Source organism: Topomyia yanbarensis, unplaced genomic scaffold (genome assembly GCF_030247195.1).
Source record: "Topomyia yanbarensis strain Yona2022 unplaced genomic scaffold, ASM3024719v1 HiC_scaffold_15, whole genome shotgun sequence".
Classification (NCBI taxonomy): Eukaryota; Metazoa; Arthropoda; class Insecta; order Diptera; family Culicidae; genus Topomyia; species Topomyia yanbarensis.
This window is the reverse complement of record NW_026683327.1, coordinates 55,418-80,794: the sequence shown is the minus strand read 5'-3', so window position 1 is coordinate 80,794 and position 25,377 is coordinate 55,418. Positions and strand designations below refer to the sequence as shown.

The 25,377-nt window shown below is 44.6% G+C and overlaps 1 protein-coding gene across 1 annotated transcript in view; it reads right to left on the bottom strand.

The window, feature by feature from the left end:
* Positions 1 to 25,377, bottom strand: part of LOC131694790 (low-density lipoprotein receptor-related protein 1-like) — a 42,574-nt gene that overhangs the window by 8,307 nt on the left and 8,890 nt on the right. Inside the window, exons 4-9 of the mRNA XM_058983294.1 lie at positions 19,093 to 24,269; positions 18,644 to 19,033; positions 8,704 to 10,943; positions 8,292 to 8,640; positions 8,066 to 8,224; positions 7,871 to 7,991 (exon numbers count right to left, since the gene is read on the bottom strand). Coding sequence (XP_058839277.1) covers positions 7,871 to 7,991; positions 8,066 to 8,224; positions 8,292 to 8,640; positions 8,704 to 10,943; positions 18,644 to 19,033; positions 19,093 to 24,269 — 8,436 coding nt within the window. The remainder of the gene's footprint in view (positions 1 to 7,870; positions 7,992 to 8,065; positions 8,225 to 8,291; positions 8,641 to 8,703; positions 10,944 to 18,643; positions 19,034 to 19,092; positions 24,270 to 25,377) is intronic.

Genomic DNA, 25,377 nt, shown 5'->3' with positions numbered 1-25,377 from the left:
GGGACCCGATGGTTTCCCTTCAGTACTTTAAAAAAGGCACATCGACGTTTTAGCACTTCCCCTTCTTCGCATCTTTAGAGCATCTATTGCCATTAGACAATCCATGAGGCATTTCTGATCAGATGATTATTTCTTCTGACGTAACTCGGGTGGGTGCGATGTCTGAAAAAATCGCCGATGTGATCCAACATCAAACGAATCGGGCCAACGAAGTATGGTCGTCGGACGGGTTTTTTCTGTTCGTTGGAGCAAACTTGTTGACAAAACCACTCGCTGATTGTCAATCAAACGTCGTGGTGGATTGCCTAATTGGCATCTTTCCATCCTGCTGGAAGTCCGCGAACATGTTCCCAGTCCATAAAAAGGGTAATAAGCGAGACGTCGATAATTACCGGGGAATTACTTCATTGAGTGCTGTCTCGAAGTTGTTCGAGAGTTGGTGATTATGGAACCTCTTCAGGCTCACTGCAAGCAGTACCTAAGTGACGATCAACATGGCTTCATGTCTGGCCGTTCGACAACGACTAACCTGCTTTGCCTAACATCATACATAACAGAGAGTATGGAACGTCGCACTCAAACCGATGTTATCTATATAGGCCTATCTGCCGCTTTTGACAAAGTGAACTATGAAATAACAATCGCTAAAATGGAGAGATTTGGAATTAACGATAGTCTGTTGCAGTTGTTTCGATCCTACCTTTGAGGTCGAGAAATAGTGGTTGTCATTGGAGATTGTCAGGCTCCCACATTTATTTCTACGTCAGGAGTACCCCAGGGAAGTCACTTGGGACCGCTGATGTTTCTACTTTACTTCAACGACGTTCATCTAGTTCTGAAGATTCCACGCCTGTCCTTCGCAGACGATCTCAAGATGTTTCTTCTCATCAGCTCTACTGAAGATTGCAGATTACTCCAACCACAGTATGAAACCTTCGCTGACTGGTGTAACACGAACCGTATGTGTGTAAATCCAATAAAGTGCTAGGTGACATCGTTCTCACGAAAAAAGACCCGGTTTGTTTTAACTACTGTCTATCTGATACTGAAATTGAACGCGTTAGTCAGGTGAAGGATCTAGGAGTGTCTAGGAGACTCGCAACTTGCGTTTAAACAGCACGTCTCCTATACAGTTAGCAAAGCATATCGAATGCTGGGATGCATCTTCAGGATAGCGAAAATTTTTACTGACATGTATTGTCTCAAAGCGCTGTACTGTTTTTGTCGTGGTCAATCCTGAAGTACTGCTGCGAAGTTTGGAGCCCAAACTATTGTGCCTTGCAGGATAATCGCTCGATATGCGATTATATGAAAGCTCAATTGAGATAGGCGCGTGACAGCCGCCTATATAAATGTATAGGCAGCTTTTTCCTTGAAGCTTTCGAAAAGCACACAGCTGGCAGAAAAATAAAGCTCCACTGAAATCTGCTTGCGGAGCAACTGCGGCTATATTATATGCGCCTTTCAGACGCCCGCAATGTGAGGTTTTATTATAAGCGCGACAATACAACAATGGTATTGAGAGAATTGAGTCCGTGCAACGACGCTTTTTACGTTTTGCGCTTCGTAGTTTGCCGTAGAGAGATCCCGTCAGTCTGCCAAGTTACGAAAACTGGTGCCAGCTGATTAGTTTGGAACCCCTGCTTGTTCGATGGAATACAGCAAGGGCTTTCTTTGATGCTGATACTTCGTGAGGTCATCTGGATTGCTCAGCCACCTTGGAACAAATTAACATAAATGTTGCACCTCGAATAACGCGTAACAACCTCATGCTCCGATTGCCATTTCGACGCACTAATTATGCACGGGGCCATTACGGGCCTACAAAGGATCGTCAACCGAGTCGCATCAGCTTTCGACTTTAATTTGCCTCGCCCAACGCCAATGATTTTACCTAGCCTTCAACGGACCCGTTAATTTCGGCTGATTCCTTCATTATTGATTTTTTCACTGTATTGTTATTATTTTTATCAAAGTTTTTAATGATTTGACTGTTAGCAATAAGTTTAGTATTAAGACATCATTGTGGCTTTGAATTGCCTGTTGGTGTATATATGATAAATACAAATACAAATACAAACAATGATTTCATGGAGGATAACGATCTTTTCAGTCTTGTGTATTTTTTTACATCCCTTCTGCTCCTCTGGTCCTTCTGGTGCTATTCTTCTCATAGTGGGCTGTATGTAGTGATGAAGGTGCTCATGATCTTGTGCAGACTTGTTAGACAGGTAATTGGTATGTCCTTGGGGATGAGAATTGTTGTACCACGGGTGATGAAATCCGGCGATAAACGGGGTTCGCGTAACGCCCAATTTCTAAGATACTGTGTACCCTCGCATACATCATTGGTTTCGACGGAGACAGCTGACATCTCGTCGATTTCTTCGCCTGGTCATTTCTCCACGCGCCTAAGCCACTGTTGTCCTTCGCGATATTGTCCGGGAACCTCCCAAATTCTGATTCAAAGCTATAATATCGCTGATATCCGGTAGACCTTCGCTGAAATTGGGCTTCTTGTGGCTAATTTGGTCATAGAAGTGTAACGCCTTAGCCGTTTCGATAAAACACTCCATTACTGAATTAGTGTGTTGTGTTTTTTCGTCAGCTGGCGAGCTCCCAGCATGCGAAGCTCAGTATGTGAAATGATAGCGGCAGAGTTGTTCGAGATCCGACTCTCCAATCTCCGCTACCTTGTAGGTAGTTACTTTTCCCGGTAATATTGAGACGGGTTGCCTCTAGGTGTAAGTCGGTATCGTAAACATCTTACGGTTGCCACTGTAGTAAGTTCTGCACAAATTCCAGGTGAATTGGGAGCACGTTACCATTCATGACCTGAAGTTCACAGGTCAACTTAAAAGAATACTTCAGCTTCGGGATCCTGGAGCGTAACATTGGATCCGTGTCGCGACATTGCGCAATTGCTTCATCCACATTAAACACCAAATCGTCTTGAGTACTGTGGTTCTAAATATTAAAAATAATTTTTCTTCCAGTCCCTTGCTTTAAATATACGTTAAGTTTAATAAAAAATTTGCCCCCTCAGGCAAAACAGGATTGCTACGGCTCTGATCTACAATAACGTAGGTCCGCTCATCGCCACACACCTGGCCACGTCCTTACAAGTGTTTTTATTTTATAGTAGTCCTATCGTCTACTTAAGGAAAACGTTCGGAACCGAAACAGTGTTCATAGATGAGGGAGATATCAAAAGGCGAAAAAATGTAAGCTGGAGAATATATAAATTCATATCATACAAATTTCTGAAAAATGTTATTGCTTAATACAGGCCATATTGCAATATCTAAAATACTTGAAAAAGGTACATGAAACGGTCTCACCGGTATCCAGTATTCAGTATGCGGAGAACATTTCTATATCCTAGGTACTGCCAAAAACACTTTTTACGTCGCTTCCGGAAGTGTAATGGGCTACACGTCGCTTTCTTTCTCTGCAACTCAATTTGATGACCGGAACGCACCTTTCGTTTGACTTCGTGCTATGAAGCGAATCGCACTACGATGAATCCGCATTTGAAATTGCAGGTTCTATTATTTAATCGGGACAACCACAAATGGTCTAAAATATCGAAAATTTACATTTGAATTTTTCACGCGGATAGCGAAAATTACTTGCGTTCGCAGTCGAGGATTGCTGCGATCTTTATTTCAAAAATTTGAAAGCGCACTGAAAATAATCGACACCATAAAACCATATGCAATTAAACATAACATTGATGTGCGTTCTCATGTTAAAAAGTAAAAGAAGTAATGATTTTCCTTTGAATTTCACATGAAAATCCATTAAAAAGCATTTCATGTGGTGTTTCAAATTAAATTCAAACAAATTCCACGTGAATACGACATATTTATCAATTGAATTCAAATTAAATTCAAACCATCAACGATGCCACATGTTTTTGTGAAATGTCTGTAGAAGAATAATTAAAATGTCTGTAAAAGTCTGTAGAGGGTTGTGTAAATCCTATTTACACTAGGTTATTACTTTAAAAGTGGCTTAAAATTAGTAAACTATTGTGAAGGAATCACTCGTATTCGAATCAAATTATTCTAGTATAATTTTGTTAAACACTGTTACTTTTTTAAAAGTCTGTAGATGTCTGATTACGTCTGTAGGAGAGTCTGTAAAATACAGATATGTCTGTAAATCTGGTATCCCTGATTGCCATGATATTGAGTCGTAAAGTATGAACTTTACACATGACTTTCGCATGAAAAACATGTAGTGCATTTCTACATGTAAACCAATTGATTTCACCGATTCTTCGGCCAATGAAATCTATAAGTAAAATATGGTGATATTCACGTGTCACTTTAGTCAATGGTAGGATTTGTTATGATGTTGATGTGCTTTTCACACCATATTCGCATGAATTTCATTTGAAAACCATATTTCCCACACTCGAATGGATATTCAAATGGCAACCGTGTGCATTTCAAGTGTTCGTGGATTGAAATAATTCAAGAGATTTCCACATGATGTTAAAGTGTTAAGTTTTTTCAGTGCACGAATATTTAAAAATTCGAAGGTTTCAAAATTCAAGTATTCGGTAATTTAAAATTTCAAGTGTTCGGATGTTGGAAATGTCATGAAACCAAAAATTAGAAAATAATTTTACAAAAATTCAGTAATTTGAAAATTCAAGTGTCCAAAACAATTTCAACAATTCCAAAAATCAAGAAATCAAATTCAGCAATTCGAAAATTGAAAAACCGATGATTTGAAAATTCTGAAATTCGCAAATTCTAAAATGAAAGAATTCAAAGAAAGTTTTCGAGAATCCTTAAATAAAAATTTTCGAAAATTTGAAAATAGAGAAATACGAAATTTAAAAAAATCTAAGATTTGAAAATGTAGAAATCTGAAAATTTTGAAATTCTAAAATTTAACATGACAGGTTATTTTCCAAATTAATGATTTGGGCATTGCAATTTTTTTGGTTTCTCAAAGCCCCCCCCCCCCCTCCTCTCATATTGTGACAAATGTTCAGATGCCAAATTTCACATCAGTTGGACAATTCAAGACCCCCGCCCACTTCGCTTGGAAGTTTTGAGTGAGAAAATATAAACGAAAAATATATTCAATGCTGTAACTTTTGAAAGAGCACTCAGAAAATTACAATTCATACCTACTTTTAAAGGAAATAACCATGGTATTTGAATGGAGGATTTTCTGTTGCTCAAAAAGTACGGGAAAGTGGGGTACTGGGTCATTTTGTCTCCAAAATCCCATATTTAAAAAAAAAAAATTCTGCTCCGTGATGCAAATCATACATATTTTGCAGTTTTTTTAATGCGAAAAAATCTCAGAAATGGAACGAAATATTTTTAAACTTTGGCCGAATACAAGAAGTTGGGGTTATAGGGCCTTTTGTCATTCATATTAAATTTTATCATTTTCTCGTGCATATTCTTTAACCTTCCGGAAGTCGTGCTAGTGCACTGAGTGCACGCTGCTCAGAAAATCTAGAGAAATCGTCTTAGCGCACCATTCAATGGGCCATTTGCGCGACTTCCGAAGGGTTAATCAAATTTTCATAAAATGTAACTAGTTGAACGCGGAAAATAGATTCGTTAGCGGTAAAATTCAGAAATATTCTTGTCGTATTCGAAAAAAGGTCAAAAAGGTTCTGGTCGATTTTTGAGATTTTTTCACATTAGAAAAACTGTAGTATATGTATGATTTGCATCACGGAGCAGAAAAATTATTGAAAATAGGGAATTTTGGGGCCAAAATGACCCAGTACCCCACTTTCCCGTATTTTTCTAGAAACAGAAATATCTCCATTTTCTGACTGCTACTTCAAAAGTTATAGCATTTAATATATTTTTCCTCCATATTTTCCCATAGAACCAATTTCAAAAAGTTCAAGCGAAATTGGCGGGCGGGATTTGAGAATTAAAAAAAATGCGGTGCCCTACTAATGATCTTTATAGTTGAGACCATCCAGGTAAAAATTCAATTTCAAATTAACAATTTTAAGCAAAGACGGAAAATTCCATTGTAATTAAAGAGCGATTGCAGTAAATCTGCACCAAATCATTACACTTTTACAATCTCTCTTATAGAAACTTTTGCGTGCGTCGATTTGATTAAGGGGTTACATACCTTTTTAGAAAAAATTCAAAAAAGTTTGAATTTTCGTAACGACATAAAGCAATGATTTCATCAAACTTGTAGTATTTTGGTATTACATTTTTCAACATAAGTTTATAAAATATATCGTTAATTGGGGGAGTTATGGTTTTTCCCTGAAACCCTTTTTTATGTAAGAGGTGATCACGATTGAAGACCAATAGATCAACTAAAATCCCAAAACTAAAAAAAATCCATTAGTATATGAGTATTCCTCGTACCTTAACGATTAGTCGAATAAATAATATTTTTTTCTGCATTCGGGACTGTTTTTCCTAAAAAGTTGCTGTTTTAAGCCCTAAAAGTATTAAAAAATTCTCATCCGCAAAAAAAAATTATGCATAAAAAGGAATCGAGAAAAATTAATTACGATCAATTGAAAAAAATGAAGCAAATCGGTTGATTTGTTTTTCGGCAATCGGGATCACGGAAAAACCATTTTTGAAAATACGACATTTCGAGATAATCGAGTTTAAAATTTCGTCTTGAGTCTTGGTAGACGAAGCGCACTTATAAGCGTTGTAACTTTCGATCTATTTCTCGGATCTGCATAAAAAATTGGGAAAATATTCTAAAGGAGTTGTACTTTCACATAAAGTATTGAAGAAATTTTTGATTTTTTGAAAAATAAAAAGGTTACAAACCCAAGGGGTGAGTCGCTTAGTACAATGTGCCATACACGGTGTATCACCTACGATAACACGATATAAGATTACGATTTAACGTAATACACGATCATTTTACTCCTTACCACAATGTGTGGCACAAAGAGGCACACTTCTGACAACTCAAAAACTGTCAAAAAAGTGTAGTTAGTAATCATAGCAACCATTACTTTTGTTTTACTGAACATCATCGCACATTGCGGCACAAGCTACGACGCTGTTTGTTTTTGAGCACAATTTGATTTGTGCTAAGGGACCATTTATAAATTACGTAACGCGTTTAGAGGGTAAGGGGGTACAAGAAGTTGTAACATATGGGGAAGGGGGAGTAAGCTAGATAGTTACGTAACATGTTTTTGCTGAACAAAAAAAAATTCGAAGAATTTGTTACGTAATAGGAGAGGGGGGATAGAGAAATTTGTGACGATTTGCTACATGGGGGGAGGGTGGAGTCAATTTTGGACAATTTTTGCGTTACGTCATTTATGAATGGTCCCTAAGCGACTCACCCCTTGATATAGCACTAATTTTCAACCGAACAGAACGTTTCCTTGTCCGAATCTTTTTTTAACAGTACTAGTGAAATGTTTGAGTGAAAAATGGAGATAACAAAACGTTTGTACGATTTTCAGTTCTACCAAATAGTTCGAATGATCATGTGTCCATATGACTTTTTTGTGTTGTGTTGAAGCTGTGCGATCTTCGAATTATTGCGGATTCAAATTTCCATTAAGCGATATTGTTCAGGTAGATTTTAATTGTATATCATTATTTCGCCATTTCTTTATTTGACACGGCTTGATGCGATAGTAAGTCTATACAATTTGCAAAAATAAAACAATCAACAATAAAAATGCCTGGACATAGTATTCTGTCTACGTAAATTCAGAACCCCAAGCGTTAACGAAATGGGAAAAAATTGCAGTGTTTCATGGAAAGACCGCTAATATTTCTGAATATTCTTGGGTGGTCTAGGTAGTCGTGACCTCCACAATCTAGCGTCTAGTAGGTAATCAAACAAACGAACATTATACCTTATTAGGCCCTACCTTATCATCCTCGTGTACAAACGAAGGCACCTCTTCCACATCGCCTAGGTACATGGGATTTGTGATCTCCACGTTTTCCGTAAGCCGAGCATGTAAAAACGGTTGTCCACCTCTTCGTTTCCTACAACACCAAAAATAGGAAGAAAATACAGATATGAAAGTGTAACATATTTCCGCTGTTCACCATTGTCATACCTCAAACCGTAGAGAGCCCCTCCGAACCCAGCTACAGCTACAAGTATCACAAATAACACAATCGCCAAAACGGACAACGTGTACCCAGCCCGATCTCGACTTTCCAATTCAGCAAGTGCCACTTCCTTCAAACAAATGCTGAGTGCACCATCCTCACACCTATAATTGAATAAACAAAGGGCATTAAAACTAGCGATCCCATAATCCTCTCGCTGCGGTAACTCACATGCACTCGTTGATGGAACTGTCGGCCACGCAAGTACCGCAGTCTTCGACGCAGTTTGGTGGCCGCTCGCACTGTTCGCCATTCCACTCACCCACGCACACGCACGATGGCACATAGGTTACGTTGGAAATCGAGTAGATATCCAGCTGGCAGATGCCGCTATTTTTGCAATAGTTGATACACGGATTGTTGTAGCTGACGTACAGCTCACAGTGCTTGCCGGCGTATTGGTTGGTGCAGTTGCAGATCGGTTTACCGCGTACCTCCAGACAGTGGCCCGTGTTGCTGCAAACAAATTCGTTACAGGAGTTCGGCAGCGGACTTGGCGATGGACGCTGCGGAGGACAATCTGTAACAAACGTGATTATTTAGATTATTTCGAATATCGAAAAAAGTTTCGCCCACTACTTACAGCTCGGTTGATTTTCGCTGCCATCACACAGATCAATCTCACAGTACTGTCCGTCGTAACCATGCCGACAGCTGCAGTACGGATTTGGACCTGTGATACAAACACCTCCGTTGCGGCAAAGCTCCTTACAGCCCTGATTTTCACACCTTTCTCCAGATGATCCCTCCGGGCAGCTACATTTAGGAGCTCCCCTCTCGATCGTGCATTCACCCTCATTCTCGCAATAGTTGATGCAAGTATCAATCTCGCAACTTCTACCGCTGAACCCATCCGGGCACTCACACTGACTCTTGTCGGTTGCCGTTTTCCGACAAACTCCACCATTCTCGCACTTCAGGTTTGAACAGTATTGGCACTGCTTGCCTTCGTAATCCTTCGGACAGCTACAGGACATAGCGCCGTCATTCGCGATCGAACAGTTACCTCCGTTGTGACAGTACTTCAGACAAGCACCGGTGGAAAGTTCGCAACGATCACCGGTCCATTGAGGTAGACAGGTACATTTTCTCACACTGTCCACGGTGTAGCAAGCACCACGATTCATGCAGTACCCGGAACAGATGTAGTGTTCACAATACTTGCCGTCATACAGCGGTGGACAGCGACACTTCCGTTGTCCATTTTCCACCACGCATGTTCCAAAGTTGCACGGGAGTTTGCAGCCGGTGGCGGCTTCATCTTGACACTTAACTACTTCCCCCGTATTGTCCAGTTGCGGGTTAATCCTACTATCGGCACACAAGCAACGACGACCCTTAGGGTTTTCGGTAGACAGCAAACATACCGTTGTTTCATCACATGGATAAAGAATACAAGGATTGGTTATTTTACGATTGTGCTTCAGGGGGTGAATGTAGTTCAAATCTGACGATCGGTAACCTCGAGTTCCCTGGAACACCTCGGTTCCGTTATCTCTACCGAATTTGTTCAGCTTAAGAATATTTTGATTGTATAGTATTACGTATACACTATCTTCGAACACGTCCAACAGTTTCGGTTTGGAATAGTCGTGCATTACGCTGATGACGTGCCGGTCACCACCGGTCAGCAAGAGACACGTTTCGATCGTGCTTTTCCGGTAGTCCGCCCAGTACAGTCGGTTGGTCGTCTGATCAATAGCCAGCCCAGAAGCCCACTCAATATTCGCTTGCACCAACTTCTGCTTCTGGTAGCCGTCCATACCGGACAAAATAATTGCTTCCATGATGGACCAAATCATCACTCGGTTTACCGGATCTACTACGATGTCGATCGGATGTTTCCCGGTAGCGGTCAGTGTCGTATGATTTGTCCCATTGAAAGTCATCACAAAAATATTGCTCTGCTTCTTGTTGATTACGTAAATGTGCTCCGTTAGCCAATCGCAAGCGATCGCCATTGGGATTATGTTTTGGTTGTTCAGGATTACGGTAGAATGTTTACCGTCCAAGGTCTTTATCTGATCGTAAGACCGGGCCGCTCTACGGTATGCCGTGTGCAGTGAGTCCTCCGTTTCCACAACCTTCACAGTCGTATCCATGTGTACCTTTTGAATGCTTTTATCGTGGCTGTCCACCCAGAATAAAGTGATGTTCTGTCTAGTGATCGAGTAATCAAACCGGTCAATCTTTTTAGAATTTGTTTGTAGAAAACCCATCACCGTTGTTCCATAGTACATACTACGGAAGTCAGACTCCGACGAAACCAGCAGCAGCCCATTTTCTTCTACAGCAACACAGGTATCATTCCGCAGAACGCCCTTCTGATAACCGGTAGCACAACGACAGTTGTAATGACCCTTCTTCTCGACGCAAATTTGACTGCACGTTCCAAACCCACACACAGACCGCCGACAACCCAGTTCATCCGATTCGTCCAAACAGTTCGGCTTTCCATCGCACCTCAACTCGTTCGCGATACACTTGGAATCGCTGCTGCAGCGGAACGTGTTTGGTGGGCACTTGTGGCACAGCGCCATCTTCTCGTCACTATTGTCCCCACAATCATCCTTATTGTCGCACACCAGCCCCTTTCGTATACAGTTTCTATTGCTACATTTGAAGGCACGTTTGTGGCATCCATGCTCCTGGCAGTATTCGCTCTTCTCGTCCGACTGGTCTAGACAGTCGTCAATTCCATCGCACACCCAGTTCCGCAGGATGCATTTGCCATTGTCGCAGCGGTATTCGTCCTCCTGACATTGGCACTGCTCCTCGTCGGAACCATCGATGCAGTCGTTGTCCCCGTCGCAGACGAAGTTTCTGTTGGGGGAGAAAAAATAGCAGAGCTAAATTAATAAATGCTATTGTAGTTTGTGATTTGTAACCTAGTGTTTTATTGGTTACGAAAATCTGTCAGTACAGGACTGTACATATATCAGGTCAAGGATATAAATATCCACCCAATTTACAAATCCAAACCTAAACCCAAATCCAAACCCAAATCCAAACCCAAATTCAAAAACCAAATCCAAACTCAAATCCAAGCTCAAATCCACACCCACCTCGGTTTGGAATAGTCGTGCTCCAATCCACACCCAAATCCAAACCCAAATCCACACCGAAATCCAAACCCAAATCTAAACCCAGATTCAAACCCAAATCTAAACCAAAATCCAAATCCACACCCAAATCCAAACCAAAATCCAAACCCAAATTGAAACCCAAATACATACCCAAATCCAAACCCAAATCCAAACTCAAATCCACACCCAAATCCAAACACAAATCCAAACTCAAATCCAAGCTCAAATCCACACCCAAATCCAAATCCAAACCCGAATCTAGACCGAAATCCACACCCAAATCCAAACCCAAATCCAAACCCAAACCCAAATCCAAATCGAAATCCAAAGCTAAATCCAAACCCAAATCCAAACCCAGATTCAAACCCAAATCCAAACTCAAATCCACACCCAAATCCAAACCCAAATCCAAATCCAAACCGAAATCCAAACCGAAATCCAAACCCAAATCCAAACCCAAATCCAAACCCAAATCCAAACCCAAATCCAAACCCAGATTCAAACCCAAATCTAAACCCAAACCCAAACCCAAATCCAAACACAAATCCAAACTCAAATCCAAGCTCAAATCCACACCCAAATCCAAATCCAAACCCGAATCTAGACCGAAATCCACACCCAAATCCAAACCCAAATCCAAACCCAAACCCAAATCCAAATCGAAATCCAAAGCTAAATCCAAACCCAAATCCAAACCCAGATTCAAACCCAAATCCAAACTCAAATCCACACCCAAATCCAAACCCAAATCCACCTCCAAACCGAAATCCAAACCCAAATCCAAACCCAGATTCAAACCCAAATCCAAAGTCAAATCCAAGCTCAAATCCACACCCAAATCCAAATCCAAACTGAAATCTAAACCCAAATCCAAATCCACACCCAAATCCAAACCCAAATCCAAACTCAAATCCAAGCTCAAATCCACACGCAAATCCAAATCCCAACTCAAATCTAAACCCAAATCCAAATCCGCACCCAAATCCAAACCCAAATCCAAACCCAAATCCAAATCCAAACCGAAATCCACACCCAAATCCAAACCCAGATTCAAACCCAAACCCAAATACAAACTCAAATCTAAACCCAAATCCAAACCCAAATCTAAGCCCAAACCCACATTCAAACCCAAACCCAAACACAAATCCAAATCAAAACCCAAATCTAAATCCAAACTCAAATCTGAACCCAAATCCAAATCCAAACTCAAATCCACACCCAAATTCAAATCTAAATCCAGAAAAAAATGAGACGGGAAGAAATGAATAAAAACCCTAATGTCTCTGGGAACGGGTTTGGGCTGCCACCACCCGACCCGATAAAAAACACTGGTCTTGCCCAGACCCTGGATCCTCCCGGTCACTACCTTACGGCATAACTTCTGGGAGGGGTTTTTAAGTGCATAGCACCCACCCTTATTCAACTAGTTAGTAGTTCGATCCTTCAGCAGGGTTACAGCACCACTCCTCGACACACTACTAGTTCTCCACCATCCACACAGACTGGCACTTTCTGCATGGCAATCGGAGAGCTGACTGTGAGTCGAGAATAGTGCTCCTCCCCTACGAAGACAATCTGGGCGGAAAGCTTCAAATTGTCTAATTCACCGAGCCGTTCGGCTCACTTGTGCCATTCAGCACCACGACTCGGCTTCTTTGGCCCAGTTAGCACCGCAACTCCCTTCTCGCATGATTCAGCACCATTTACTCATTGAGCTCCCGACTTGTTCGCGAACTACTCGGTCTAGTCCCCGACGGTGGACCTAGCCTACTCCGACGGAGAATTCCCCGGCCAGAGAAGTTCTCCCGAAACCGAACTAACCAGCCAGGTGTTGAGGTCAGTTCGGCGATTCCGGTAGAACAGGGCGTCCTGTTCGCTGGTGGCCCGACGACCCGCAACTGGTGGTGTCTAATGGCGGTCTACTCAGTCTAATGGCGGTGAATCTAGCTTACGCCGACGGAGAGTTCCCCGGTGAATCTTCTTTAGTTTTAGCACCACAATTTCTTAAGCCCTTTGGCTCGCTCTCGTTCCATTTCGCTCAACTTCCCCGATGAGCCATTCAACTCCCGGCCTTACTTGTTTGCGGACTACTCGGTCTAGTCCCCGACGATGGATCTAGCCTACTCCGACGGAGAATTCCTCAGCGAGAGAGGCTCTCCCGAAGCCGAGCGATAGATTTCTCTTGATACCGATGTTCATTTCCGTGAGCCATTTACCTCCCTGCTTCGTCCCGATCTACTCGATCTAGTCCCCGGCGGGGGACCTAGTCTACTCAACGGGCCAGCCAGTAGGTGCAGAGGTCTATCCAGCGATTCCGGGTGGAGCGTAGCTTCTGGTTCTCTGGAGACCCGCTGCTAGCTATTGAACGCGGTCTAATCGCAGGCGTTGGATCTAGCCTACTCACGAGCTACCCGGTAGAGTGTCGGCCTAGTCTACAATGTCGGAGAGTACCCGGTGGCAGAATTTCTCTCGAATTTGTGGTTTCACGGCGACTTTCTAGCCAATGGCGCTATTTTGTTGGTCCCTTCGCCACTTCCTCTGCAGCTCGGAGAGTATAATCATAACCACTCTGTAAACAGCGTCCCAGGTATGCTCGTCGTGGCACATCTTTTCAATGATATTGTCCACTGTAGCACCAGGAATACCCCTTCGAACTTCTTCGAACCTAGGGCACGTGTTCCGGTGTCTCTTGCACGTCCACACACACCGGACAAAGGGGTGACAAAGCAGGTCCAAACCGATGCATGTACTTCCGGAAGCATCCGTGTCCGGACAACAACTGCGTCAAATGGAAATTCACCTCTCCATCCTATGGTGGTTCCACTTTCCTTTCTCTGCGTTGTCCCACTCCTGCTGCCATTTAACCAACTAATCCGATCGGACCAGTCTCTTTGCATTACGTGCATTTCTCCGCTGGTAGCATTCCACGTCCTCAGTCAGAGTGATACAGATGGGGATCATCCCGGCGATAACGCATACTGCCTCCGACGATATTGTTCTGTTAGCACTCGCGACTCGTACGCCCATCAGCCGGAATGTCGTGTTCAGTTTTTCACAGCCCCACTTTCAGCGCAGCACCCCAGGCAGGAGCTTCACATCGGAGTATCGATGACAAAGGAATAGATAGCAGACGTCTCGTGCTGCTTTTCGGACCGCCGACGTTTGGCATGATTCTCGCTATTGCGTTCATTGTCTTCGTCGACTTTTCACAGGCGTAGTCAATGTGCCTTCGAAACAATCACGTGCCCTGCGACGTCGATCTGCATCCGCTGAACCGCTTTGCAGTTGCTGACCAACAACCCCTCCGTCTTGTGGTGAGCTAGCAGGATCTGGCTTCCCAGCTGGCACTGTTGAACGTTATTTACATCCATCGTGACTACAGCGCAGTATCGATCTCCTCCTCGCTTCTGTTTAGATGACTTCTCAGCACTCTAGAGCACTGTCCGAATCGCATTCATTGTCGATACTCCTTTGTGGAACCCGAGCTGCATCTTGGACAGTCCGCGCTCAGCTTCCGTGAATTTCGTCAACCTGTTAAGGATGATCCTTTCCAGGAGTTTTCCGAGTGTATCCAGCAGGCATAGGGGCCTGTACAAGGCCGGATCGCCAGGTGGCTTCCCTGGCTTTGGTAGTAACACCATCTTCTGGACTTTTCACGTTTCGGGGAAGTTGCCCTCATTTAGGCACTACTGAGGCACTATCCTAAACATGTCCGGATATGCCAGCATCGCTGCTTTCAGCACCACGTTTGGTATTCCATCCAGATCCGAGGCTTTATTTGATTTCAGGCGCTTCGATGCGTCTGCGAGGGTTAGTTCCTTTTTCTTCGCCGTACGCTGTTGGTGGCCATACAGTTGGATCGTGCTTCGGGAATAGACCCTCGACAATTATCTTAACTTTACTCGGGTACATTTCGGCTGGCGTCGTCGAGCTCTTCATTTTCGCCATCACGACTCGGTATGCATCGCTCCAGGGATTGCCGTCTACTTCTCGGGACAGCTCCTTGTGGCAATCTGACTTGCTAACTGTGGTCTCCCGTTTTAAAATGGCCCTAGCTTCCAGAAACGCTGCCTTACACTCTTCTCTATCTGGTTCCGACATTGCTCTTTGAGCCCGCCTTCTGGCTCTGAGACAAGCAGCGCGTAGCGTACTAAGCGTCTAGTTTCACCAGTAAGCTGGACGCTGTTTATTGCGTGGTTCCAGTTTTCGCGGCGGCCCTTCTTGTTAGGTCAACACGTTCTCGGTCCCGCCGTTCGGCCGAAGTTCCCTCAAAGAAGGGGTCTTTGTTGAAGGTTTTCGTCTTCCACTTTCGCTCACCGGTCATCTTTCTCCGTACTGCAGCAGGGTTCCGTTGACCGATACGGTAGCGAATCGCCTCGTGGTCGCTATGCGTATCCTTTTCGCATACTCTCCAATTCATGTCCGCCGTCAGTGAAGGACTACAGAATGTGACGCCGATGATGGACTCCCTCCCGTCTCTCCGAAATGTGCTAACAGAACCTTCATTGCATAATCGTACGTCTAACTTCGCTAGAGCTTCCTGCAAGATACACCCTCTTGTGTTGGTTACTCTACTGCCTCATTCCACAGCCCAGGCATTGAAGTCACCACCAGTGACTACCGGCTTCCGACCGATCAACTGCCCGGTTAACTGATCCAGCATTAGGCTAAACTGCTCTACTCTCTACCTTGGAGGAGCGTAACAGCTACACACGAAGACACCGTTGACTTTGGCTATCACAAAGTCATCGTACGAGCGTTCTATTACTTCTTGAATGGGGAATCTGCCCATAACCTGTATCGCAGCCGTTAAAACCCGATTCATCCGCCACTCAGTTACCGTTATCAGAGAGGACTTGATACGGCTCTGCAATCAACCGTAACCGGTTCTCATCGAGGCTCAGATCCAGACTCCGAGTCCGGGACACACCACGGATCCGGACCAGTCCATGGATCCGAGCTAGTTCAGTCAAGATCAGGACCAGTTCCCGGATCAGAAACTGGATCCGGACCAGTCACCCTGTTACAATTGCCAGGGGAACTTAATACGTTTTTTGCAATCAAAGCGACATCATACATAGTATCTGGCGTAGACTGCCACAACAGATTCAGATTTATCTGGGGCATTCGCCTCTTGTAGGCAGGGCATTTGAAGCCACCCGTGTGATGGTCGTTTCCGTCCGCTGGAGTGTAAAGCAAGCACTCCGGCCTCTGCGTACAATCTGTCGTAAGATGGCCCGTCTCCCCGCATTTCCAGCACATCCCGGATCTATCCGGACCTTTGAAAGCCCCTGCCAAATGCCCAAAGCCTAAAAACTTGTTTATTCACTCGTGGGGCGGCTTTCAATGGACATCTCGACCATCTAACCGTAGCTTTGCCTACCTCCAGCGCCTTATCGCCAGCGGCTACCGGTAAACGAATCGTCGCTGTCTGAGTTCTTCCGTATCCCTTCTTAAGCCGGATCGTCATGTGCACCTCGCCCAGGTTACACTGCAGCTTTAGTGCGCTTCTCAGCTCGTTTTCAGTCGTGATTCCGTCAAGGTCCTTGCACACAATCACCATCTCCGGGTTTAAGGCTTTAACTTCTGCCATTCCACCCTTCGATTTGGTAATAGTCCTCTGCAAGGTCGAGCTACTAGGTGTGGGATCCTTCTTCAACTCGAAGAGCATCTCGCCTTTTTAGGTACGCTTGATTCTTACCACGGTTTCCCCCAAATTCTTCAGCTCCAGGTCCTCTCGGACATTCTTGAACACCGCTGCATACGTCGTTGCAAATGGCTTGGACGAGCACGGATTCTCCCTTTGGCACTTCCTGACGAGCCGGAGGTTTTTCTTTTCTCATCCGCTTATCTTTTCTTTCTTTTTTCTGCTTTTGTTGTGTTTCGTGTTTCTTCTTCCGACCTACAACGGTACTCCAGCTTGCTCTCTGTTGGATGAGGTCCTTTCCATCGGCAACAACAGCGTTCTCGAGCGTCTACCTCTTGGGCCCGCCCGGTCTTTCGTCTATTGGCGAGGTTTTTGTTCTCTTTGGGAATTGGCTTGTTATCCACTGCAATCTCCTTCTCCTTCCGCTGCTCCGAGGGGGGGTCTAGGAAGATGATAGCCTTAGCCGACGCCAGACGGCAGACACTAATGCCTTTCGGATTCTGAGAACCATCTGCTAAACAAACTCAGTCTCAAGTGAAAGGTACTTCCCATCGGCTGCCAATGAATTTTGTGTCGATCTGAATTCTGGTTCCGGTGTTACAGGTTTAAGAGTGCGACCGCACAGAAATATACCATATAGACTGGTACCACTATGATATCAAAATGATGAAAAACTTTTTAAAATGGATACAAAATTACTTGGATTTGCCATCTAGATTACTATTGACAAACCAGAGTCGCTTTGAAATTGGCCACCCACGACAGTTCTGGAGTTGATAGAAGCAGCAACTGAATAATGTTCAAAGGGCAGAGCACAGGGAAAATTATATGAATCGGATTTTTATTTTTGATGTCAAATGTCTTTGAAATGCATGAAACGTCGAGATTTGATGTAATCTCGAAAAAAAATGACTGACCTTTTCTCGTATAGAAAGGTTATGCAATCACTTTGAAAATCGTCAACCTCATCCCGGCTGATATTTTTCGATTATAATAATTTCTGGATTTTAAAAAAGGCGTATTATAAAGGAGTGGTTCATTCGAGGATTTTTCACCCTCCTCAAACAACATTGAACTAATACTGATTAGGCTAATTAAGTATGATAATTTTTGTTTCAAGTGTTTCACCGTCGACACGTAGCTCACCAGGTTCATGGCTGGTGAGCCATTGCGTGTAGGCGCAAAGTGTACTAAGAATGTAATAGACATTTCCACAATTATATTGAACATAACCAAGCCATGGAGTCATAGTTTGTAGAAATGAGAAAGGCACAATTGCACCGCTAGGTGGCTTAAAATAGGTTGTTATAGATCTGTTTACACCCGTTCAGTGAAAGGGGCCCTTTAGTTCAGTAGTGCCCGGGGGCCCCGAGTGGTCTTAAGACAGCCCTGAGGAGCTTAGTGGATTTTTGACTGATATAGAAAAAACCCACCTTATGCCACACCGCCTCTAGGCTGATGTTGGGAGAAAGATAATAAACTAATATTAACCTCCTATTGAACTACTACTACGTCGGCGCGATCGTCGATTTCGAGTTGTGTGTAATAGAGGAATGCCTGCGGCTATGCTTCGGAACAACTTGATTGCTCGGCTACTGATACACAGTACTTTCAGTAAATGGTACTGCCATATAACCTTCCGGCAATCGCGCTAGTGCATTGAGCGCACGTTACTCTGAAAATCTAGCGAAATTGTCTTTGGACACCAGCGGGTGTTCGTTCAGTGAGCCATTTGCGCGACTTCCGGAGGGATAAAATAAATAAATAGAAATCAATGGAACGATACTTACGAACTTATACAGATGTTATGACTTTTGCACTTGAACTCATCAGGCTTGCAGCTGATATCACAGTCATCCTCGTCGCTATGATCCGCGCAGTTGAACTCCCCATCGCACTTCCTAATGCCGCGGATACAGTGCCCATCCCGGCACCGAAACTCCGATTCCGAACAGTTTCTCATCTGGCAGTTCACCTCATCCGAATTGTCTCCACAGTCGTTTTCGTAGTCACACCGCCACCGGCCAGGAATACACTTGGAATTGTTACACCGGAAGTAGGAGGACTCGCAGGTGATGATCTCCGGCGGTTTGCAGTTCTCCTTTTCATCTTCACCTTCGGTACAGTCTTCCTCGCCATCGCAACGCCACGACATCGGAATGCAGCGGCCCTTGTTGCATCTAGAAAAGCGGTAGAGTAAAATAGTTTCTTTTTATAGTTATGGATTTGACATAATCACCTGAACTCATTTTGCCTGCAAGTGCTATGGATACAATCCCGCTCATCCGACCCATCCGTGCAGTCAATATCGCCATCGCATGCCCACACTTTGGTTATGCACTTTCCGGAGCCGCACTTAAACTGATGATCTGCACAGCTGGTTTTCTCACATCCCAGTTCATCTTCCCCATTGGGACAATCACGGTTACCATCACACCTCCGGTGTCCATCCAAACAGAAAGCATTCTTCTCACCCGATCGGCTACACTTAAATTGTGAACTGAAACACTCGTAGTCATCGCAATCTTTTTCATCGGATTCATCCCCGCACTGATTCTCTCCGTCACAGATCGAACTAGGACTGATGCATTTATTATTGTCACACTGAAATTGACCCGATTCGCAGCTAAACTCTGGACAGTCGTCCGGTTCATCACTGTTGTCCCCGCAGTCATCCTGTTTGTCACATTTCCAATAGTACGGGATACATTTGAAGGTGGTCTTGCATAGAAATTGCGCTGAGGAACAGTTCGCAATACAGGTTTTGTTGTCAATGCCCAGAACGAAGTTATCCGGACAATCGCATCTATATCCGGGTGCTGCGGGAGAAAGCAAGCATAGAGTTGAACACCCAGCTAACTGGCATGGATCTTCGTCTGGTTTGATTTGCCGGTACGGATGGTACACTCTTAGATCCATCGGTCGATGGATGGTCCGGATTACCGTTCCACAGTCATCACCTCTGTACTTGTGACAATACTCGATGGATTTTGTCTCCCAATCGGTCCAATAGATACGATCTTCCCATACGGCAATGGCGAAGATATGATGAAGGTTCATGGAAGGGTGAGTATCTCTATATAGAACTACCTTGCGGTTGTTGCCTTCTAGGTCACTAACAGCTATAAAGTCTTCCCGGGCATCTCCCCAGAAAAGTTCGTTCGTTTCGAAGCTTATGGTTAGAGCGTTCGGCCATCCAAGGGTGTTCTTGATCAACATCGTTTGGTTAGTCCCATCCATGCCGGCTTTTCCGATGTACGGCTGATCTCCCCAATCTGTCCAGTACATGTGCTTTCGGAAGGGATCCAGAACGATAGCTCGCGGTTCCTGGAGATTGGTGTTGATCAGTACCTTCCGGTAACGCCCGTCCAGTTTGGAGATTTCGATCGTATCTAGTCCCTTATCGCACCAGTATAGATTACGGGCAACCCAATCGATTGCTAGACCGTCCGGATTTTTCAATGTGGATTTGTGTAGGACTTCAGTTTTGTTCGAACCTAGACACATACGTTTGATCGAGCTTACGACGGACGTCACGTCCGACCAATAGTAGCACTTGGTTTCCCAGTCGAAATCCAGAGCGACTGCATTTGAAAGGTTATGCGCGAGGATCGACATTGAGCCACTCAGGTCTACTTCCCTTACGTAGTACCGGTTCGAGAAGATCAATTTGGCAGGTTCCAGCGTGTTCGCTTTACAGGTTCCATTAGCTCGCATAACGTAACCTTCATAACAGGAACAGTGATAGGAACCGTAAACATTGGTGCAAATTTGGCTACACGGTCGATCCATACATTCGTCTATGCTATCGCACAGGTGTTTGTTGTTTACGTTTACTTTGAACCCGGCTCGACAGGTACATTCGTAACCGACCTCGCGATCTTCACAGTTGTGAGCGCACAGATTAGGCATCTGCTCGCATTCGTTAATACTGCAAGACTTCTCGTCACTCCAATCTCCACAATCATTCGCTCCATCGCACAACAACCCACTGACTATGCAGGCTCCACTCTCACATCGGAACAGTTCCGGTCCCGCGCATATCAATGTAGTGTTTTTGCACAGCTGTATATCCTCATCAGATCCATCCTCGCAATCGTTGTTCACATTGCAGGTCAAATTTTTTGCAATACACGTCTTGTCCTTGCACTGGAATTCGTCTTCTTTACAAGCCTCCGTTTCTTCGAAACCCGTCCCACAATCTATCGGCTCGTCTGACGCATCCACGCAATCGACATCCCCGTCACACACAAACTGTCTACTGATGCACTCTCCGCTGTGACAGGTGAACGAATCCGGATCACAACTTTGCTCCATGGAGTCACAATTCTTTTCATCTTCGTTGTCTGCTATACAATCCACTTCCCCATCGCAGACCCACTTCTTCGGAATACAGCGTCCACTGGCGGGGCATTGAAACTCCCAATCTGGACATATCCGCTGCTGGCAGTGCGTTCCCTCGTCCGATCCGTCGGCACAGTCCGGATTATTGTCACACTGCCAGCTGTTTGGAATACACTCCGTACTGTTCAAACATTGGAACTGATTCGGCTTGCAATGTCGGGTGCAGTTAATCTCATCTGAACTCAAACTTTTCATTGTCCCATCCAGGCAGTCATCCTCGCTGTCACATCGCCAGTTCTGGGGAATGCAGTGACCGTTCGCACATAGGAACTTATCCGTCGGACAGGTCGGTGCGACCGATGTACTACAGTTCATCTCGTCGCTATTATCCCAGCAGTCATTTTCCCCGTCACAAAGCCACGAAGACATGTAGCAAGCGGTAGTGTTGGGACACTGCAAAAACTCACCCGAGTGCATAGCACTGCAGTTCCGAATCCTTGGACAACCGATTTCATCTGATATGTCCGCACAATCCGGATCGTTATCGCAGCGCATTTGCCGCGAAATGCACTGCCCCGAGTTGCATCTGAAGTGTGTGGCAGGATCACAATCACAGTGCTCTTCGTCGCTACCATCCCCGCAGTCTTGAATATTGTCGCAACGAAGTGATTGTGAAATGCAGCGATGGTTACTGCACTGGAAGTAGCCGGCGATGCATTCACGTTCCGCGCAATAGCTCTGCAACTCATCCGAACCGTCCAAACAGTGAGCAATCGTATCACACGTCAAATAATACGGTATACAGCCTCCAATCGAACAGCTGAAGTCATCGGCCGTACAGTTTGACGATCGGTTTGGAATACACCGTTGATTATCCGCTGCCAGCACACCCTGCGTGCAGCTACACTTAATCTTCCCGGCTGCATCAATCAAGCAAACATCCTCACAGCCACCGTTCAAGATTTTACACGGATCTGCGCTACAATCTTGATCAATCTCCTGAACAGCTACAATTCCCATTGGTCGCGCAATATCCTTCCGTAGCCAGACTACATCACTGCCGGAGTACTTGTTCGCCCGGATCACTGCGTGCAGTACCCAATCCGTCCAGAACAGCAAATCACCGTAAACAGCCATCGCGAACGGATGCTTCGGGGTCGAGTGTGCCAACACGACACGATTCCGACCATCGTAATCGGCTCGTTCGATCTTGTCATAGCGGGCATCCGCCCAGTACAGTTTTTTAGCTTGATAGTCCAGTGTTATGGCGTTCGGCATTCGAATGTCGGTGGTGATAATACTTTCCAACCCGTATCCGGACGGGTAGGCTCGTTGAATCGACGCCGCCAGTGTGTTCCAGTTGGTCCAATAGATCATCGCTAGGCAGGGTTCCACGGCGATTCCACGAGGTTTGTCCGTTGGTTTTAGCTTGATCAATTCCCTAACGATTCCGGCGTTCTCTTTCGGATCGTTGGTAGTGTTGGTTAGGTCCAAGGACCGGATACATGCTTCGTTGTTCGAGGTCCAGAATAGAAGCTTGGTGATCGGGTTGAACGCTAGACCTTCGACGGTAAGCTGTTTGGACACGATTTGACGATGGTCGGAGCCGTTGAAGTGAACCGAGTTGATAGAACTGAACTCCACGTCCGAAAAGAAGATCAGACTTCGTTCGTAGTCGTAGCTTAGGGCGATCGTGTTTTTGAGGAAGGTCGTGTTTTGAATCTCCGGTATCGGTCCGTTGATGTTGTTCTGATCCGTCATGTGGATACTGTCAATGGCTGAGACGCGAGAAAAGATGAGGAAGTTTTCGTATGGTTCGCATGTTTTAAGGTCAGTTTTGGAGATTTTTCCATGCGAACAGGCGCAAATCGGATGAGTTCCGTTGAACAGGCACAGCTCCTGACAGCCTCCGTTGTTGATTCCACAGGCGTTTGTTTTCTGTTGCTTGCGTGAAGAGAAGATTCGGATGTCTTTCAGTGATGTTCCTTCGGATTCGATCACAGTCCAGTAGTTGGTGATGTTCCTCACGTTCGCTACCTTGATATTGCCGCGAACATCCGACCAGAAAATGTTCTCTTCGAAAAGGTCCAAAGCCTTAACGTTATCTAGGGTGTTGTTCAGTAGGATCGTTTTCATATTGCCATCATAATCAACTCTCCAAATCGTATCCGTCTGTATTTCGCACCAGTACACGACTTGGTTTTCGATATCCAACGTCATGTCACTGATCATGGAGCTTTGATTTACCAACAAGAACTTCCCGGTTCCATCGAGGCCTGTCCTTCCAATTTTACCTTTGCCAGAGTAGAAAATGAACCCGCTAACAGGATCAACAGCGATCAGCCGCGGACTTTCTAGGTTAGATGCAACAACATATCTCAAACTTCCATTTAACCTCGCCACCTCGATCAAGTTCCGCTTCTGATCCGTCCAGTAGATATTGTCCGCAACCCAGTCTATCGCAATTCCGCCTAACCAATCGATCGAGTTTCCATCAACCACCTGCTCGAAGTTGCTCACAATCACCGATCTTTCGCTTCCATCCCGTTTGATTTTCGTGATCGAGCCTCGATCACTGTCGGCTATGTAAACGAAATCATTTCTCGCGTGGTAATCGATACCCGTAGCGAGCGATATCTTCTGCAGCGGCCCAATCACAATCTCGTTAAGATCTTCGGCATCCCCTATGGCCAAACCCTTCAGCTGATGCCCGATCGAGTACATTAGGAAGTTATCGATCGCCTGACAGCGCGTAGGAAACTTGTCATCCTTCCGATAACCCATAGCACAGGCGCAGGTGTGCGTCTGCGCCGACAACGGCACACACAGATGCTGACAGCCTCCTCCGTTACTGTCGCGACACGAGTTGGTTCCGTTCTGCGCTCCCGGGTGATACATCCGTATCGCGTTCACCCCACCGGTATTGTTCCGGACTACTTCCGCGTTCTGGCATAGATTTTTATCGCAGCGCATGATACGACTGTACAGGCTATCGTCGTAGTAGATGTGCTCTCGGTACACGGTGATGGTACTGATCGGTAATGAATTGTCTGACGCGGACACTTTGATGATCTGCAAGTGAAAGATTGTTTTGTAATTTTAGGGTTTGGGTTATTTGGCATAAAGTTATTTGGAATAAAGTCGTTTGGCATAAGCTTATTTTGCATAACGGACATTTGGCATAATGGTCACTTAGCATAATTTTGAGAATTGATCAGACTGAGGGTCATTTGGCATAATGGACATTTGACATAATTTGCTTTATATCCACGATACAGACCATTTGACATAACGGTCATTTGGCATAATTTTTAATTTTGCGTAATTGCATAATTTTGAGCCGTGCTACTGCTGAAGGTTCAAAATTAATTAGTTTATTATTCTTTACGAATTAATAAATAACATCTACGTGTAATCTGGCTACGCCATATTGCTTCAGGTCGCATGCTGCGGACTTCAACCAATCTGAGTCTGACTTCAACCAATCTGAGTCTGAGTAACCCGACGCTCCGTCGGACTTCAACCAATCTGAGTCTGAGTAACCCGAGCAAACGGATTGCTTGCGAATGGTCGGCGCTTTCGACGGCGGGTCGGAGGGCACCTCCCCCGGTGGATCCACAGTGGCTTTGTGCCGCTTCGGGTCCTTGGTTTCAGTTATGTGGCAAATCCGCATTACACTGGCTTCACCCCAAAAATTAGGCAGTGTAATTTTTGGGGGGCAAGACCAGCATCGTTTGAAGAACTCGGCGATATCGAGAAATGATAAAGTTAACTATTGTTTGGATCGAATGGTTTATAATTCGAAAGAACAGCTCATGATATAAAGAAGGATAATAAGGATAATTTTAATTATTGAAACACTGTATGAAAAAATAAAACTCACTGGCTATCCGCGTAAAAAAGGCGTTAATTGGAAAATCCGCGTAAAAACACAACAAAAGACTTAGAATGTTCTTGGAGTGGTTTTTTTAATGGATTTCGCAATTTACACGGTTTTAGCAAAAATATTCTAAGTCCTTTTAAATGCAAAACACTTCGAAGATTTTCGGAAAGATGAAAGAGACGGGTCTGGAAGATTCCTTATGGCTCGCACCTGAACAATATTTTCGAAATGGTCTGGACGAGTAGGAGACAGAAATTGATTGTTGACTCCATTTTGAACTTCCAGTTTAGGGAAGTT